This window comes from Corapipo altera, unplaced genomic scaffold (genome assembly GCF_003945725.1).
Source record: "Corapipo altera isolate COAL_440 unplaced genomic scaffold, ASM394572v1 268, whole genome shotgun sequence".
Classification (NCBI taxonomy): domain Eukaryota; kingdom Metazoa; phylum Chordata; class Aves; order Passeriformes; family Pipridae; genus Corapipo; species Corapipo altera.
Window position 1 is genome coordinate 1709529 of NW_020884901.1, and position 17778 is coordinate 1727306.

A 17778-nucleotide genomic window follows, 5' to 3' on the forward strand; every position below is an offset into this window, starting at 1 on the left:
CTTAGGAGCTGCAGGGAGGGCCAGATGGGCGGCAGTAACGCAATTATAGCTCAGTCATTTGCATAATCACATTAACCTCTGTGGGATCAGGATCTCTGGAGAAAAACCCAGCTCCTCACCTGCAGGTGTCTGCAGCCTGAGCTCACCTCCATTTGTGTTAAAAATTAAACACTGGCTTTTAAATGTTGCTTTAACTGACAGCCAGAAGCATGGCAGAGCCCTTCCACTCTGGGGACCGGTGTTTACAGCACTCATCCTTCCTGCCCCCATTTTAGGCACTATTTTCAGTTCCAAATACAGCATTTTGATACCCCATATTTTTTGCATTCCCTATCTGAAATCCACTGCTTTGTCACGTCACTTTGGAGAACCAACGCAGCCCCTGTGATTTTTGGGTGTGGAGCACAAGGTGACACCAAGCAGCCAAGTGCAGTCTGAAGTCTACCTAGGCCATGTAATTAGACACCTAATTAGAACTCTGATCTCTTTATATAGTCAGTGGAGGTGCAGGGAGCACTTGAGGTGTTAACAGAGTCCAGGCACCTCTTTTGGGAGGCTGAAGTTGAAGGACTGTGTGTGGCTCTGTCACCCAAGCTCTGCAGGGAAGACACAGATCTTCCCAGCTCCTCAGCACCCATTGTAAGCCTTACAGAGAGAAAATTGGGTGGCTTTCATGTGTATCAGGCCTTTGATGCTGCTCATTGAATTGTTAGCACTCTGCAAGGTTTATGGTATCAGACAGACACTGGATTAAACCACAGCCTTTTGATCTCCCCATGAATTATTACTTTCAGACAAGCTCTTTAAAAATCTATCTATAGCGCTATTGCGTGTGAAGCTGGAACTAAATTTGCTATACACGTTTTTTATTTATGGGGAGGAGTGAGAGGAAGGGTGAGGTGGTGAGGGCATCCTGCAGACTGCCAGGGAGGCCCACAGGGATGTGCTGTGTGCAGGTCTGAGGCCAGGCAGATGGGCCCACCATGGCCAGCACCTGAGAGGGCTTCTCCCACCCTCCACCCATGCAAGCCCCTCGTGCCCAGTGCCCCCAGCCCAGCTGCTCCCCCTCCCCTGCACTCACCAAACTGTTTCTCCTTGCCTGCTTCCGTGAATGTCAATAAACCCGGGATAGACTGTTCTGCCCGCTAGAGAGCTGTTTATCTTTCTTTATACACAAATGGCTGGGAAAATACTAGCTGAGCTTTCCAAGAAAGAGCAATACAGTGTATTTTCCCATTGTAGCAACAGGGGTGCAATTACATTCAAACAAGGCTCTTTACTCAAAGGCTTTAGGCAAAGTCCAAGCCTGGATTTTGCAGAGATGCTTTTTCTTTCTCTCTTGGACAGAAAGGAACAATTGGGAGCAGCGGCAGCGCATCTGCGGGTGCTGCCAGGAGGGATGGCAAGGCTCTAATCCCAGGGAACTCCAGCCAGCTCCCACACAGCACCTCCCCAGCCTGGCTTTGGGACAGGTACAGGGGCCAGCTCCAGGCAGAGCTGTACAGCACCGTGAGCTGGATGTGGCCCTTTGCCACAGCATCCTCAATGAGGAAGGAGTTTGTTGGTTCTTCTCACTCCACGCAGCTCGTGGCCACTGCTGCATCCTCCTGGGAGCACCTGGTCAGGGCACAGGAGGGCTGGGGGCCCAGCTGTGGTCGGAATTAGCTCGGCCCCAAAACAGTTAAAACTCAAGGGCCCCAAAATCCTTTCTGAAGGGTGAAACCCCTCAGGCAGCAGGAGCTGTAGGGTGTCCCAGCACAGGCAGCAGGAACACCAGCTGGGTGATAGCACTGTGCTCCGGGAGCAGGGATGGGCAGAGCCCCACGTGAGCTGGGGCTGGATTCTCTCCCCACCTCTCCACAGAAGAGGCAGATGGGATACAGCGTCACTCATTTAATTGCTTCCTATCAAGCAGGAATCAATATTTTAATGAACTGTGATTTATGTAAGGACAAAAAAGCACATGGAAAAATGCACCCAAAGGCTGCAGACTTTCTCCTATAAAATGGTCATGCACAAACCAACCTCCATCCTGGCACGAGGCTCCTGGCTGACCTGGCACTGTCACCAAAGCGAAATGCAGCCACTGATTTTTTTTCTTACTATTGCATTGACGTGATTTTTTTTCCCCTGGACTTGTCAAGGTTACTGACAATCCAAACCCACACAGCAGCATTTATCTCTGCTGCCTTCCACAATTCAATCGCTGCTCCCCTGCTGCTTGTGCTGTCCTATGGGGGAAAGCTTTGTGGATGCTAAAGGATCTGCAGTTGCCCTTGCAGGCAGCAATTCAGCAGTCTGGCAGCTTTCTTAACCAGGGAGGCAAGATGGGAGACTTTATAAAAAAAAAAGCAGGTCAAAAAAGGGCAATTAATCTCATTTATTTTAGCAACGTCATTAATTCTATATCTTCTACGTCTGACCTGGAATACTTTCCATTTCTGCTTTTAAATCCCCATGTTCAAGCCCTTGCCTTTCATATGGTCCCAGACACTGTTGGCATGTAATATTAACTTATCCACGAGCTAAAGACTGTATGACTAGAAATGTTAATGGCGCCGTGTGATGCATATTTCATTGGATAATTCCACCCAAGCAGATATAAATTACACATGCAGTTACCAGCTTCCATCTGCTGATGAAAGTTGGGCTAATGCACATTGGAAATCATGTGCAGTTTCCAGCACTAGGAACAACCTGCATGAATACAGTTATTCAAGGAAGCAATTCTTAATGTGATTAATTACCGAAGGTATCAGGGCCTTCATTATGCAAATGAAAACTGTCAGAAAATAGAGAGTTTGCAGGTCTTGGAGGCAGACTCTGCTTCCAAAAAATGCATCTTCCTCATTAACAAGGAGCAGCAGGGCCAGAACATGCTCCTGGCCACGGTTCAAATGGCGTTTTAACTTGTATTAAGGGAAATCAAGGCAGAGGCTCTCCAGGTTTTTAAACAGAAGTGTGTCAATGCTCCCAATCACAGCTGGGTATGGACTTATTTGCATGCCCAAAGGAAGATGCCACAGGCTTGGAAATGGAAAGCTGTAAATTCTGCAGTCAGCCCTCAGCCTGCTGCCCTGCCCTCGGCCTCCCCTCGCCCCGGCCCGGCCTGGCAGGGTGCAGGATCTATGTGTCCATAAACAACCCCCAACAATAACCAGTCCCAGCCCCTTCCCAAGCCCAGCCTGCCAGACAGACACAGGGAGCATGGCAATGAGGAGGTGGGAATGAGCTCGGCTCTGCCCCTGACAGCATCCCCCTGGCAGGACCCCCATCCCTGCTCCCAGCCTGGCATCCTTCCCTCCACTGTGGTGTGCGACCTCTGGGACTATATCAGGGCCACCTTAGGAACCAAAATGATAAATCCAAGTATTTCAAGCTCAGGAATGTGATTAATTTCGAAGTGACTGACACTGTGAGGACAGTGAGGACAGGGCATGAGCTCAGCTGCTGTTTGAACGGCGGGTGCTGGGACTGCTGCCCTTGGAACTGATGCTACAGAAAACCCCAGAGTTCTTCTCCCAGCCAGCACAGCTTAGTTGAGCTCTGTGTGTCGCCTCAAAGCTGACAAGGAGCAGTGTCAGTTCCCACACCATTTGGAGAGCAGGCTGTGGTCCAGCCTCTGATCCCTCCTTCACCATCACATCCCACCTTCCCAGGACAGCCACTGTGGTCACCGGTCAGCACTGCCCTCCCCACGGCTCCGTCTGGACACCGCTGGGTTGTGGCCCTTCCTTTGTCCCTCTGGGGAAGCATGTGCCTGTCTGAATCCTCTGAACTCCCCGTGCCTGTCTGAATCCTCTGAACTCCCCGTGCCCGTCGGAGCACACGCTCCTGGGGCCGTGGCCGCTGTGAATGTGGCCAGGCATAGTCTGGGGCTGTGCTGCAGTAACTGGGCAACACGGACACAAAAGCGACGCAGGAAGCGCTGCAGACCAGGAGAGCACCTCCTGCCCAGTGGAAAAATGAGAATTTATGATCCTTGGAAACATAAAACTGTTCAGTGGAAAGCAGAAACCGAAGGGGGAGTACAATAGGCAAGGAGAATGCTGGCAACATATCCGAAGTCTCTTTTTCTCATTTAAATTAGCTCCTTCCACCATCCAGCAAACCCTCTGTAGATGCCGCACACTGCTGCCCACGCAGCGAGCTGAGGGAGCTGAGGAGCTATCACAGCCCTCCTGGGTTTCTGGGAGTCCCTGGAAGGGCAGGAAGGAAATGTGACCCCAGCCCATCACAGAGGATCCCTGGGTGGCCAGCAGTGCTGGCTGAGCTCGGGCAGGGGCTGTGAGGATGCTGCCCTGGCTGGTCAGGTAAGGAGAAGGAGGGGAAAGAGCTGTTTTTTATCCAGGTCTCCTTTGCCATCTGAGGAATCCTGCTTCACAGCATTCAGATAGATATGTTAATACAGGCCTTCCTCTTCATCTCCTTTCTCCTCATCTTCAATAGATCTTACCCTTGGGAGGTCTCAGACTGCCTTTAAGGCCTCATGGAGCCTTTAAGGATAACTCGATCTTTCCATCTAAAGTGAGATGGCAAAGGACGTGGCTGGAGTTCAGATATTCCTCTGAGCCCGTCCAAAGGATGTGGAGCAGACAGTGACCAAAGTTACACTCACGGGGGTGAACAGGGCTCCTGCAGGTGATGGGAGCTGGTGGGGAGACCAGGGCTAGCAGAGGCTCTGTAATTAGTCTTTTCCACCTCTGAAAACCCGCAGACTGTTCTAGAACAAAGCTACTTCATCTGCTTTAAAAAAGGGTGGGATAAAAGCAGCCTTTTCATTGCCTCCTCCCTATTAAAGAGATAGTGCAATGCTGCTGAGCTCCATCCTGAGAGGCACAAGCAGCCTCACAGCCCAGCACAAGGTGACATCATCTGGCCTTTGGTGCCTCTCTGACAAAAGCACCATTGTGTGACTGTCACTTCCAGGAGCTCCCTGCTGTCCCCAGGTTTAATAGGGAGCTTTCCCACACATGGCCCTTCAGTCCTTCAGGCCAACCCCAGCTCACAGGGAAGCTTATTTTCTTCCCTACCTCTATTCACTTTGCAGGAGAAAACAAATTACCTTTTCTCTCTGCAGTGCCTTGGATGATTAATTAGCTTCAGTAATGAAGTAGTGTCTTGGGACCCCACCCCAACGGAGTCCATGTACCAGGCAGAGTGCACACGAGCATGAAAATGGTCCCTACCTGGAAGAGGTGCTAGGTTATTGCAGATAAAAAGTGCTAATTTCATTAGAAGCAGGTCAGATTCACCTGAAATAACCCTGAGAAGTGAAACTGCAGTTATACACTGTGATACCTTCAAGTAATTCTCTATTTCCCTATAAACATTGGTGTCATGAGGCCCTGAAGAGAAAGTCCTGGTTTAGTAAATGTTTCATATCCTAGTTGTCCTCCAGACTGATATGTAGGACAAGAAGCAAGGTAGGAGACTGTATTGCTTTAAACCTTGTTCATCAATGTTCAAACAACAAAGCTCTAAAGAGCAGGAGCCAGGACTCTGCAGCAAGCTCAGAGCTTCATGGAAAAGCCCCAGACCCCCTGTATGGCTGTGGGAAGGTACTGGAGCATTTTGTGTGTCTGATTCTCACTCACAAAGCAAGAATGTTCATTTTCTACTTCATTCATTCAGTTGTTCTGGTTACAGCCACTCTCTGCCAAGTGACAGCTACTCAGCACCTTGCTGGCAGGGCCAGGCCAGGCCACCAGATACTGCTCCTACAAAGACATGAGCAGGAGGCAACTGAGGATTTCTGCCGCTTGCTCCAAAATCCCTGTTGTACATTTGAGCCCTACCCACCCCTCCCCATGAGCCTGACAGGCCACAGCAGGGGAGATGCTCCTGGATCACTTCAGGTATTTTGGCTAAGCTGTTCAGAGAGGAAAAAGAGAAGCTGGTGCTCTCAGAGAAGCAGGAGGGAGAGATGGGACAGGTGATTAAAAGGGCTGCTTTGCTCTGTCTCTGGGAGTTTATTGTTTGCTTGGAGAGAGAATGAAAACTGAAATTTTGTTCTTCTGTGGCTCTTCACAGGTGTGTTTGTGATGGTGTTCTTCGAGGAAGCAGAGCTCTGTTCAGCCCACGAGCAGTCCATGGCCACGGGAGACAGGCAGGACCCACCACGGTGAGGCTGCGGGGGCTGCAGTGTGTGGGGTGGGGGCTTAATGGGGGTCCTGGCAGGGGCTCACATTGGCACAGCACAGAGACAGGGAGAAACCCTAATCCCACGGCCATGCTGAGGCTCTGACAAAGGCAGGTGCCAGGGTTTCAGGCCTCTAAATAATGCAACATTTAGTGTTTATGTAAGGATGCTATTTTAGTGCAGGTGCCCAAGTGAAGGAGGACGGCACAGCGGAGGTGGCAGAGAGGCAGGCTGGGAGCCACCTGAGTGCAGGGATGGAGAGGGAATGTCGGTGCTCCCGAGGCCCAGAGCAGGCAGGTGAGGTCAAGATGGAGAGGGCTGAGGAAAGAAGGTCCCACATGTTCAACTCAATAACCAAGTCAACCCAGCCCCTGCTCCCAGGAGGGCCAGGTGTGACCTACAGTGGTTCCCCACTCCCAGCACCTGGTGCTGCTCTGCAGCCTCCTCCTTAAAGCCTCCGTGACCTTGGGCTGTGGAGGAGATGATGCTGAGCAGGTCCTCCCAGTGTGGATACTTATCTAAAGGAGAAGGAGGAATCTAGCTTGCTGTTGAGAATCTGGAGAAGCTACATCTGCATGACTAACACCTGCTCTGGGTAAGTGCTGCAGGGAGGGAACATCTCCTGGCTTCCAAACCTGCTATCACACCCCATCTGCATCTCATGTGCTGTCCACCAGCTCTGTGCCTTGTGGTTTCTCCTAGCCACCTACTAGGGAAATTAGCATTTTTTTGCATATCCACAGCGGAGTCAGGAAGCTGGACTTGGCACCTTTATCTTTGAGCAAGCAAAATCGAGCTAGAATGAAGACTTGATCTCCATTTGCATTCAGAACCAGAACTCGATTACAAACTAGACCAGAATGAAAATGGGGGATGCTGAGCTCTGTGCAGGCCAGGCTCCACGAGTCCTTTGCTAGGTGCAATCAGGCTTTGTTCTCCTTCATGGCAAAGAGTTCTTTGTTAGCTCAAGCCCTGGGTGCAGCTGAACCTTTCCACTCCTCAATGCCAGCAACTTTCATGAACAGCTTTGCTATGTGCTGGTCTCAGACAGTCAGGGACCGAAATAATCTGCTTTATTCCCAGGCAAGGAGACTTTTCCTGTGTAGCTGTTAATACTATCGATCTCCAACAGTTCCACTTGAGAAACCATTTCTTACAGAAAGCCCAGTGACTTACAGTCGACCTCCAAGCATTGCACTGAAAGCATGTGTTTGCATCTGAGAGCAGCAACAGCACAGCAATTCCAGCCAGGAACAGGCCATTGAGCTTGGAGGGGGTCGGTCCCTGTAAGGCCACAGGGACTGTGTGGGGAAGGTCTGTTAGTGAAGACTTGGCAAGCAGTGCTCTAAGATTCTGCCTCCTTAGGAAAATCAGCAGAGTCAGGTCCAGGGCTCAGATGCAACTATTAAGAGGGATTTTCTAAAGCAGACAATTCTTAATTCCCATTGACTTCAGAAAGAGTCTTGGTTGTTCTGAACAACACGTGGGGCACAAATGGCTTTTGGAATCTGCCCAAGAGCTCTTGTATTGTGTGCATTTCTAGAATACAGCAAAGTGAAGACAAACAGAAGGGAGCTCACCCTTCTTCTGCCAGGCTGCCCCTGGCAGTCCCAGCTGGCACTACCCAGGTGTGGAGCCCTGAGCAGATTCAGGCACTGCATGGATGACACGCTGCTTCTCACCAGTTGGGCCTTGGTTAGAGAGTATTGAGTGCCAATAAAACTGCAATTGCTAAAGGAAGGTCTCTGAGTTCTCCTCAAATTGTCCATGAAGCCCTGCTCAAACTTGGAAACGAGACTGCTACTGTAAGAGAAAGGAAATTCAATGCTAATTGTGTCATTTCCAAAACTCCAGAATATTAAGCAGTTCAAGGACACCATTAGCCTCAGGGGAGCTACTGAGATTACTGAATCGTGATGAGAGAAAAGCCTGGGTTTAGATAGTGGGAATTATGGAAAAAGAGGGTTTTACAGTATCAGTACTTGTTGTCATAGAGGTCTTGTCATCAAAACTGTACCAGAGCATCACAGCCAGGGGCACAGGCAGAGGCAAGCAGATGGGGCCAGTACCTGGGTGTGCAACTACTTCACAGACAGGTAAAGAAAGACGAAGAACTCATTACAGACAGTGACAAAAGCAGGTACACAGAGTGGGAGCCCACCTGAATGCACCTTTTCTCACTGCAAATACAGCTATGAAACGCTGATGTCCCCCTGCTTGGCAGTGACCACCCTTGGGGTAGATGCTCGTTCACTTTCCTGACCCCTGCTCTGTCCCCAGTGCCATTCCCAGTGTGCATGGGCCAGCAGTGCTGTCAGCAGCAACGTGTGAAGCTGTGGACATCAGTGCACCTGCACTGCTCACATACAGGTCAGTGATTAACCCCAGAGAGTGCTCCCTGCCCCAGCTCACAGCTGCTCCTGCCGCCAGCTTGGGTGCAAGGAAGCGAGACAAGCAGGAGACCAGCAATGCCCTGGGGGGGCAGCAACATGGAAATAGGAAAGTGTGCCTGGGATGGAAGCTGATGCCCTGCAAATCATTAGCAGCAAGAGCACAGGCTGCAGCAGGACTGAACTGGTCCATGATGGTTTGGGATCACTGAACCTTAGTGCTCCATGTGCTGCATGTGGCTCTGTGGTAGGCACAGGGTACTCGACAGGTGGCAAACACCGGCATTTGGGCCAGTTCTACAATGTGCCTGAAGAGTGCCTGTGTGCCTTACACCCTCCTGGAGCAGCTGGGACTGCCCTGTCCTCCATCACACTGCCTCTGATCTTAACACATCCCGCTGCTCTTCATGTGACAAAAAGGATTTGAATTTTAGAAAGAAACCCCTGGAGCTCAGAGGGTTTGGTGGGATTCCTGGGGGTATGCTGGACCTGGCTGTTCAGGGAGCAGGTGATCCAGGGCCCTGGCCTGTGATGCTCCCTGGAATGCACAGGGCCACATCCTCCCCCCAGCAGACCTACCCAAGGCAGGATATCTGCAGCAGCAGTGACAGAAGGATGGAGGAAGCGGGAAGTGACTCAGGTGTCCTGAAAACTGTCAGGCTGTTGCCAATTAGTCCAAATAACCCATCTGGCCCAGGGAAAGGACATTTAAAGAATGTTTAATCACTGCTGCAAGAAAGAAGGAAAACCATCCCGAAATGCCTTTGAAAAATCCCTGCTCTCATCAAAGCATCCTTCCTTCCGGGGACCCATTCAAGACTTTCATTCTGCAGGTTTAACATACAGTAATTTGGTCAGAACATGAAGTAGCTTGTCAAAGTATTATGTTAAGTGGCACTGATTCTGTTTGCCTTCGGGTCTCATTTAGTACAGAACAAAAGCAGAACCAAGAAAGCAAATGTAGGACCAAGCTATTGTTAGCAAATCTTATTTTAATAGGCTGAATTTGGCTTTGTGGTCATGGTCCCTCAGGGTCCCATCTCAGAACACTGATCCATAAGGACAAAATCAAGACAACATCTACACTGCTGTGGCACTGGGTCTGGCCTTCCTGCTGTGTCCAGCACAGACTCAACCTACGGACCAGAAAGGCTCAGTCAAGGCATGAGGTTACACCACAGCCAAAGGCTGATTTGTTTTTTATTTTTCCCTGTATGTAGATGGTTTCATCCATGGGACAGGTTTAAGTGTTTGCATCTTCATGGGCCATCCTGTTGTGTTCCTGAAACACATCCCCCTGCTCTGCTGGAAATCCCCCTGTGCACTTGTATTAGCTGTGCAGGGAGGGTCTCTGCTCCACCCCACAGGCAACCCCAGCTTCTGTGCCCCTGCAGCTGTCACTCAGACTGAGGCACCTCCTCATTACCAAGCCAATCCAATATCCTTGCTACCCTCTGGTTACCATCTCAATTACATTTTTTCAGACACCAACAAAGAAGCAGCTTTGAGTCGTGGCTGAGTGTTCTCCACCAGAATGTAATTTGAAAGCCATTGTATTTCATCTCTGTAATACTCTACAACCAGGAACATAATTGGTGAAAAAGCCTCTCTATTTCAAACTAGATAAAAGCTTTGCAGAGATCTCATACTCTGGTATTTTAGCTAGTGAAATTAAACGCTTCAGTAATATAATGATAATTCTGGTAAAGGCACTTTATTTTACAATTAAAAGGTACCTGCTCCATTGCCAAGATTCAGCCTTAGACAAAAAATCTGTCTTGTTCTATTTAGCACTAACATTTTAATTTAGCTTTTATCTATTTAACTGCTGCTTTTATTAGCCTTCAACTAAACTCCAATCCACCATGACTCTCATGCAAAACAGTATTAATGTGCCTCCCTGTTCCACCCCCTCGCTGGAGAAGCCATGGAGTTCTGAGCACTCTGAGGAAGGCACTAAAGGTCACCGTTGCCTGGAGATGACACATTTCACTGACTGATCCCTCCACCCATCTGTTATCAATCATACACTGAACAGGCTGGAAGAACTGAAGCATCTCTAGTCACTGGCCACTCCTCAAAAACTGGGTCATAGTATGTGGCTAGTGAAAAAGCCCTAAGCTGTCTTTTGTCACAGTGGCCTGTATTCACAGCTTGACCAGTCCCCACTTGTTTCAGCTCAGAAGTGACAGAAGGTGACTAATTATTCTGTGGCAAGAAGTCCAGGGCTGATTTAGGGTTGGAGATGAGCAGGGTGGAAATCTCCAGGAGTTTGTAAGTCAGTGGAGCAGCTCTATGACACGGTAAGACCCCCAGGTAGTGAGCAGAAGGCTGGATTCTTGCGTAATCTGAGGTGTTTTTTCCTCTCCTCCCACTCAAGATGTACAAGCAGAGCACAGTCAGTTCTCCACCGCAGTCACACAACGCTGCCTAGAAACGCTGTGCATGGTGCCACTGCAAAACCAGCTCATTAAGAGCTTCTTCCCTGTGTGTTATGATAATAGGAACAGCAGACAATGGGTAAAACAAGATTGGGTTAGTCGGAAACAGGGCAGACTTGATTCTTCTACAAAAGAAGCTTCCACGTTTTGAAAGCCATTTCTTCAGTTTATGAAATGACACTTTCTGTAAGGCCAGGAAAGCAACATGTGCACAGAGCACACCTGAGCCTGCCAAGGTGACCACGGACTGGGTGACGTGTAGAGAGGCCTAAAGAGCTGCACCTGCATCACCCACCCTTCCAAGCCCAACCTCAGGCCTTCATGGCAAGGGACATGAGGGAGATTAGTCCCACCTGGTGTTTTGGCTAATTAGGGCTGCAGGGCAGACTGGGAAAGGGGAGTGGCTATAAAACTCAGTGGCAGGGCAAGAATCCCTTCCTGCAAGCAGGATGGGAGTAGGGTGAGGAGCAGCATCTGAAAGGTGCTCAAGCTGAGGCCACTTGCTTTGCCTGGAGAAATGGATTCTTGCCACACCTTCTGCCAGAGGGCTCACCTCCTGCAACATCCTGTGCTGCACAAAGGCAAGGCCTGAAATGTGTCTGTTATCACTTAATGTACGGTGAGAGCCCTGTCAGGTCTCTTATCTTCCTAAAGATCAGCAAACTGGCTGTGGGAACCAAACTCGGGGCTGTTTGTAGTGTGGAAGAGTAACAAGCTTTCCAGTAGAGCAGTGCACTGAATGTGGCAGTTCCAGGGCTCCCTGTCCCAGTTAAACCCACTAACCAGCCCTCGGGCATGAGAGAGGGCAAAGAACCTGCTGGGGGGCTGGGCTGGGGAAGGCTCCAGTGAAGGTGTGATAGGAATGGGTGCAAAATCTGCTGGATCATGGAAATGGGCTAATGTGCGTGTGGGCATACTAGATATTCCGCAGGGCTGCTGCCTAGATTCTAATGAGAGCCTAATTAGAGGTCTAGGGGTCTCTGGCTCCACACCCAATCTCCTCCTCTTGGATGGGAGCAGGTAAGAGGCTGCCTGGCAAGGCTCAGGTAGGACCTTCAGAGCACACAGTGGGAATCCTGCCTCCTGGGAAGCCCATCCTGATCCCCATCCTTGAGCAGGAGACTCTGCTATAGCTGTAACAAATAGAGGGAAAACAAACTAATGAGGCATTAGGGCTAAACTTAGCTGCAATTAACACTTAATTGCCATCCTGAAAACACTTGCTGTATTTTGCCAGGGCCTGGAAAGGTAAACCCAATTAGCTTAATCTTGTGTGGTAGAAACCTTAAACTGGCTCAGATGCCTGTTGTGGATGGGATGTTGGGAATAACTGGTGTTTTTGAGACCACAGTGCCTGGAGCTGAGCAGTCTTGTGGGTGGGCTGGATAATGGGACGCACCTCTGCTCAGGGCACCAGGTGCCTGGAGAAGAGAAGGGCTGTATGGCAAGGATGTCTTGGACCAAGTTATATATGTGTAGTGAGAAGGCTGCCTGCCTGGGAAAGCTGAGGGAACTGTTCTAGAACAATCTCACTAATGGGTCTGTGAAACATCTCTATCACGGTGATAAATTAAGCTGAGAGGGCTGAAGGCGGTCACCCTGCCCTCTGCCAGCTGTCCACCTGGTTCCTCTCCTTCTGTAGCAAGAGCAGATAAATCACATCCATATTTGCTCCTGAACCATTGCAATTTACAGCCTGGTAGGGCTCTGAGTGTGAGCTGCTGTGTGAGCCAGCCCAGCTCTCAGACTGGGAGCTGCTGGAGTGCAGAGGCAGGTTCTGTGTGGCTGTCTCTGCTGCCTCTGCTTCACAAGTTTGCATTGTAGGATTGTAACTTACTCATCCTGATTTAAATTGCTGTCATGTCGCACTTCAGCACTACCAGTTGATATTTGGCAGTCACTCTGACTTGCAGTGTGGCAAGATTGCACTTCCTCACTCAAATACCATGTGGAGAAACTGCAGAGTGTTGAGGCTCTGCTTAAAGCATGGATGCAGTAAGAGTGATCAGGGTAAGAGGGAAGCTGAAGTGAGAACCCAGTTCTCACACCGAGGAGCACTCAGGCACTTCTGATATATCCTGTGTCAAGAATTATAAATGTTTGTTTCTCTGGCACACTCGCCTCTGGGGAAAAAGGCTTATTGATTAAATTAAGTGCAAGAAATGTGGAGGTAACAGAAGAAACAGTAGTCTGGATGCCTGCCTCCTGTTTGTTCATCCTGGTGTTTGGATGGGCACTGCACCAGCTGGCTGTTCCCTTATGGAATGATTAAATAATCCAACATCTGGCTTCTTTCTCAGTGTCAATACCTGCTTAGGTCCAAGCTAGACCTTCCAAACAGAACTGAAATTTCTAGGCTTCAGAGATATGTAAGTGCAAATTCCAAGGAAACCAATTCTGTGCCTTAGAGGTATTTAAATGGAGTGTCTTGGGGAATTGCTGCAGCAGGCTGTCTGTGGGGATGACAGGCTTTGACACTTACTCCCACTCTGTCCTTGTACAACTCACCACTCAAAATAGCAGCACTTCACTGGGGCTGCTCGGCTGGCTCTGAAGTGCTGGACTGAGGGGAGTGTTGCTCTAGGAAGGGAACAGCTGACTTTCTGCTCTGGTCAGTGCTGGCTCTGGGGAATGGATGCAGGATAATGTGGTGATATTAACCTTGCACTTAAAGCCTGGTCTCCCAGACTAAGATTTTTTTGAGCAACCTCAGGAGCTTCAAGGAAACATTTTGCGTTTTATGAAACCCATCTTCGCATTAGCTACCACTTGACTTGTGCAGGAGGAAAAACCTTGTGCATAAGCTCCCTGGAGTGCTGAGAAGGCTCAAATACCTGCAGATGAATCCACTCCAGCAGAAAGCCAGCTCCACCAGGATGCTGATGGAGCACAGGAGCGTGAGCAGGAGCTGTCAGACACCCAGACTTGGATGGCCTCGGGCAGCCGGAGGCAGCAGATGCTGCTCCCTGGGAGGTGGAGGAATTCCTGCCTGGGTGCTTGGAGCTGCAGGATGAATTGGACTCTGCTAAACAGACACTTGACATGCCTGTCAGAGTACAGTGTACTTATCCAAGCAGCAAACTCATTTCATCACCTCCCCTGCCAGGGCAAGAGGTAGAAGGATTAGTTTGAACTCTGATCGTATAATAACAACATGGCAGCTGTATGCAGCTAATAATCCACTGGGAGGATTAGCAAACTTAAAGTTGTCTAGCTCTGCATAATGGGAAGCTAAGAACAGCAGCTTCCCTGTTCTACCTATTGCATTTGCATTCCCTCCAGTGGAAACATAGAACATGATGAGACAAGGTTTTCCAGTCTGTTATGAAATGGGAATCTAATGTGTGACTAATGGAGTATTGCTAGCAATTCTACAAGCATCCATTCAGCCTGGAAGATGGATTTCAGCTTTACTAGGAAAGTGCATCTTTAATACCTACTGCCAAAGAGCAGGTCACGATTTCAGCAGGCTAATGCTAAAACGTGTTGTTTGAGGCTCCCTGAGAGCAGTGTCCTGAACTCTGTAAGCAGAGTGCTCTCTAATGCATGGAGAATCCCACTGAACTGCTCCCCAGTTCCCTGGCATAATTCATGTGCAACTGGTAGAAGAGCCCAGCATAAAACACAGGACAAGGATTAGCATTTGGAGTTGCTACTTCCCTTAGGCCCTCTCGGGGCACTTGGAGTGCTGGGCAGCTGGAGGCTTTTCCCTGGGGAAAGTGCTTTTCATCACAGCAATGAGACATTGTAGTGGGAAGGCAGTTTTGGAGCTTGTATCAATTTACCGATGAGTAACTAGAGTAACCAGCTCTGTCACAGCCTGGAAAAGGGAGCTGTGACTCCTCATCCTCCTCCCTGTGTCCCTCCCCGCGTGGCAGCAGCGGTGAGTAACAGCCCGGCTGTGCTGTGGGCTGGCTCCCGCCTCTCCCATGTCACAGGGCACAGGGAGCAGCACAGGGAATGTTGTGCTGGGGCTTGTACCGTGCGACTTTTCCCTTCCGCTCCAGTAGAGAATTCCAGTGGAACGCTGGAGTGCACAAAGGATGAAAGCTCCAGCACGTTGTGCCCCTGCCAGCACTTGGCAGGGCTGTGGGACCTTACTCACGCTTGCAGTGCAAACAGGCACCACCACTCACAATAACGTGGCAGGAGAATACTCACTTCCCTCAACAGCTTCTTCCACTGTTTCCTCCCAGTTGCAACTGGTGCTGCTGAGAGTCCATGGGAAAAAACTCCAGTACAGGCAAGGCCTCTGCATGCAAATGAACGCTACATAAATAAACCCCATCTTCCCTCAGTTCCTAGGTTGGGTACTCTGTGCACTAGAATTCTCTTCAAAGACCTCCCAGTTCATTCTTTATGCTCTAATTAAGGATCAGTGCCAATTAACTATCTTCAATAGAGGAGCATCTTCCGCTCAGCAGCCAGGAAGTGTCTGAATAAGATCCTGCTGTACAATGTGCACATGAAAAGGGAAGGCCCTCCCTTTTTGGAACAGGCTTCCAAGATTAAAAACCCACGATAGAATACAGGATGCCTACTTTAAAAATATTGTGTGATAAGATTAACTGATGGCATCCAGGAATGCAGAGTGGGTTTTTATATCTCTTGTAGCACTCAAGCATGCTGTTGCACTCCCAAGGCTCTGAACCACGTACCATTGTGGCAACAGCAGGTGTGGAAATGGAATGCAACACCTTCTTTTAAGTGATATTAAAATATGATTTGCTTTTTCAAGGTTTTCTATCAAGGGTGTTATCCAGTCAAAGATCAGCAGAAGTGCAGTGTCAAATCTGATGATAAATACTGATTCAGATGAAAAAGTGCCAGTAGTTATGCCAGCACCTAAAATGCCCTGGTGGTCTTCACCTACTGCCTTTGCTTCCTATAGATGTTCACCTGTTCCATAAATAACCAGGCAATTTAGACTGCTGCTGCACTGTGTTCTGAGCAAGAGCTGTGCTAATAGTCTGAGCAGGCAAAGGGAGGGGAATGTCATTTCTGAGCTTGGCTGGAGATGAATACATCAGCTCCCCAGCCAGTTACAGGCTAAGTTTAAAAAGCACTATTCTGAAGGAAAATTAGATGGTTAAACACTGTGGGGGGAGGGGAGAAAATAGGATAATCCCTTCAAAGCTTTAAATGGAAGAGTCTCAAACCTGCTTCAGCTGATGTGAGACATATGAACAGCCTCAGAATTAAGACCCCTGCAAAACTTCAGCCAGACACAGCAGCTGCACTGCCTTTTGGGGGAGATGCACTTGAACTGGTTATACATGAAGCAGATGTGAGCTACCCACCCTGCTAATCACAGCTAAATCTGGTGACCATTCACAGCCTGCTCTGCAGAACAAAGGGGTAGAGGAGGAAGAGCACAGGCTTGGTGATGAGAAATAAGAACTGTAAAACTGTACTGGAAGATGGGAAGAGCAGCAAATTATTCCATGAGCAGCAGAATCCACAAAGTCTAGTCAGATGGGATTTACATCCATCACATCTGTCAGGCCACTGATGTGTCAATATATAATAACACAGTATATTTGGAACTGTCAATGAATTTAAGTGCTTTTGTGGAGCAGATTGTGTTCAGCTTATTTTTCACACACACAAAGCTCCATACAGGATAAATAAATCTCTTAGGGTCAAGGAGAAGCCCCATACTTCCTCAGCACAGAAGAGGGGTTTATGTTTGAGTTTTGCTAACTGATCCCTTTGCAAAGAGTAGGGGATGGATCTATCCTAAGATGCCTTGGGAATTCAGGAGAAGCTTGTTACAAACTTGACTGTGCTGAGATTTGAGCTGCAGATAGGAAGGGCTGGGGGGAATGCAGAACAGCACACTGTGACCAAGTCCCTCCATGGAATGTAACCCTTTATTCCACGTGGGCTCAGCTCTTTTGGACTTACCCGGATCCTCCTCATGGCTGCCACAATCTCCACGCGGCTGTTGGGCCTGGGGACGTCCAAGCTGCCGATGTACTGAAAGACAGAACAGTGAGATGTCTGTTCAGCAATGCACAGGTCAGTGGTGTTTCTTCAAAACAAACAGCATCTCTCATTTATTTAGTCCCTCCTTGGCTAGACTCTCTTGACCCAGGAGATGATAGGAATATGTGTGGTGGATAATGTTATCAAAGTCAGCGAGTTCATGGATTTCTAAGGTCGGGTGTGAGGCTCTGACCTCATTTGGATTCTGGATGTGCCTTTACCAGTGCTTTGCAGGGCAATGTCTGCTGCTAATTGAGTTACAGTCCTGTGGGTCTGAAAATGGGACTGTCCGTCCTTTGTTCTTCCCTGCTACACCTGCTTTTAAAAGGCTCAGAACTAAAAGCATGTAAGAGTTGGAAGGTTGCAAACAGCTTTCCTGGAAAAGGCTTGTGATTCTGGCCTAAGTTTTCAGTCTGGACCATCAGACTGAAGATGTCTCCCTGGACACCACCATCCCTGCTTGGTTGGACCAGCTCAGCTGTCTGTAGAGTCCTGGTAAGACCACCCAAATCTGTGTCCTACACCCCTGTTTTTAACTCTGCTTAGAAGAGCTGCAGTCCTAACCACTGGTAAGGCTGGGCTGCCCTTGGTGTTGAGTGTCAGCACTTCAGTGTAGGCCCCAGTTCTAACTCGGCCCCTTACTGAGGTCTGAGACCTGGCAGATGGTGGGTGGGTTCCCAGCACCTCCACCTCTACCAGAACACCCAGAGCCTCCTGTGAGTTGGTTGCCTGTTCTCCTGCGTGGAATGGCAGTTATGTTGCAGATGCTCCAGGGGTCATCAGAAAAGACCTGCAGGCAGCTTCCTGCTGCTCCTGT

General features: G+C 49.2%; 1 protein-coding gene across 1 annotated transcript in view; it reads right to left on the bottom strand.

Annotated features, from left to right (window-relative positions):
* LOC113950359 (carboxyl-terminal PDZ ligand of neuronal nitric oxide synthase protein-like) overlaps positions 1 to 17778 on the bottom strand; it is a 29405-nt gene that overhangs the window by 8314 nt on the left and 3313 nt on the right. The window contains exon 2 of the mRNA XM_027650126.1: positions 16881 to 16952. Within this exon, the coding sequence (XP_027505927.1) occupies positions 16881 to 16952 (72 nt within the window). The remainder of the gene's footprint in view (positions 1 to 16880; positions 16953 to 17778) is intronic.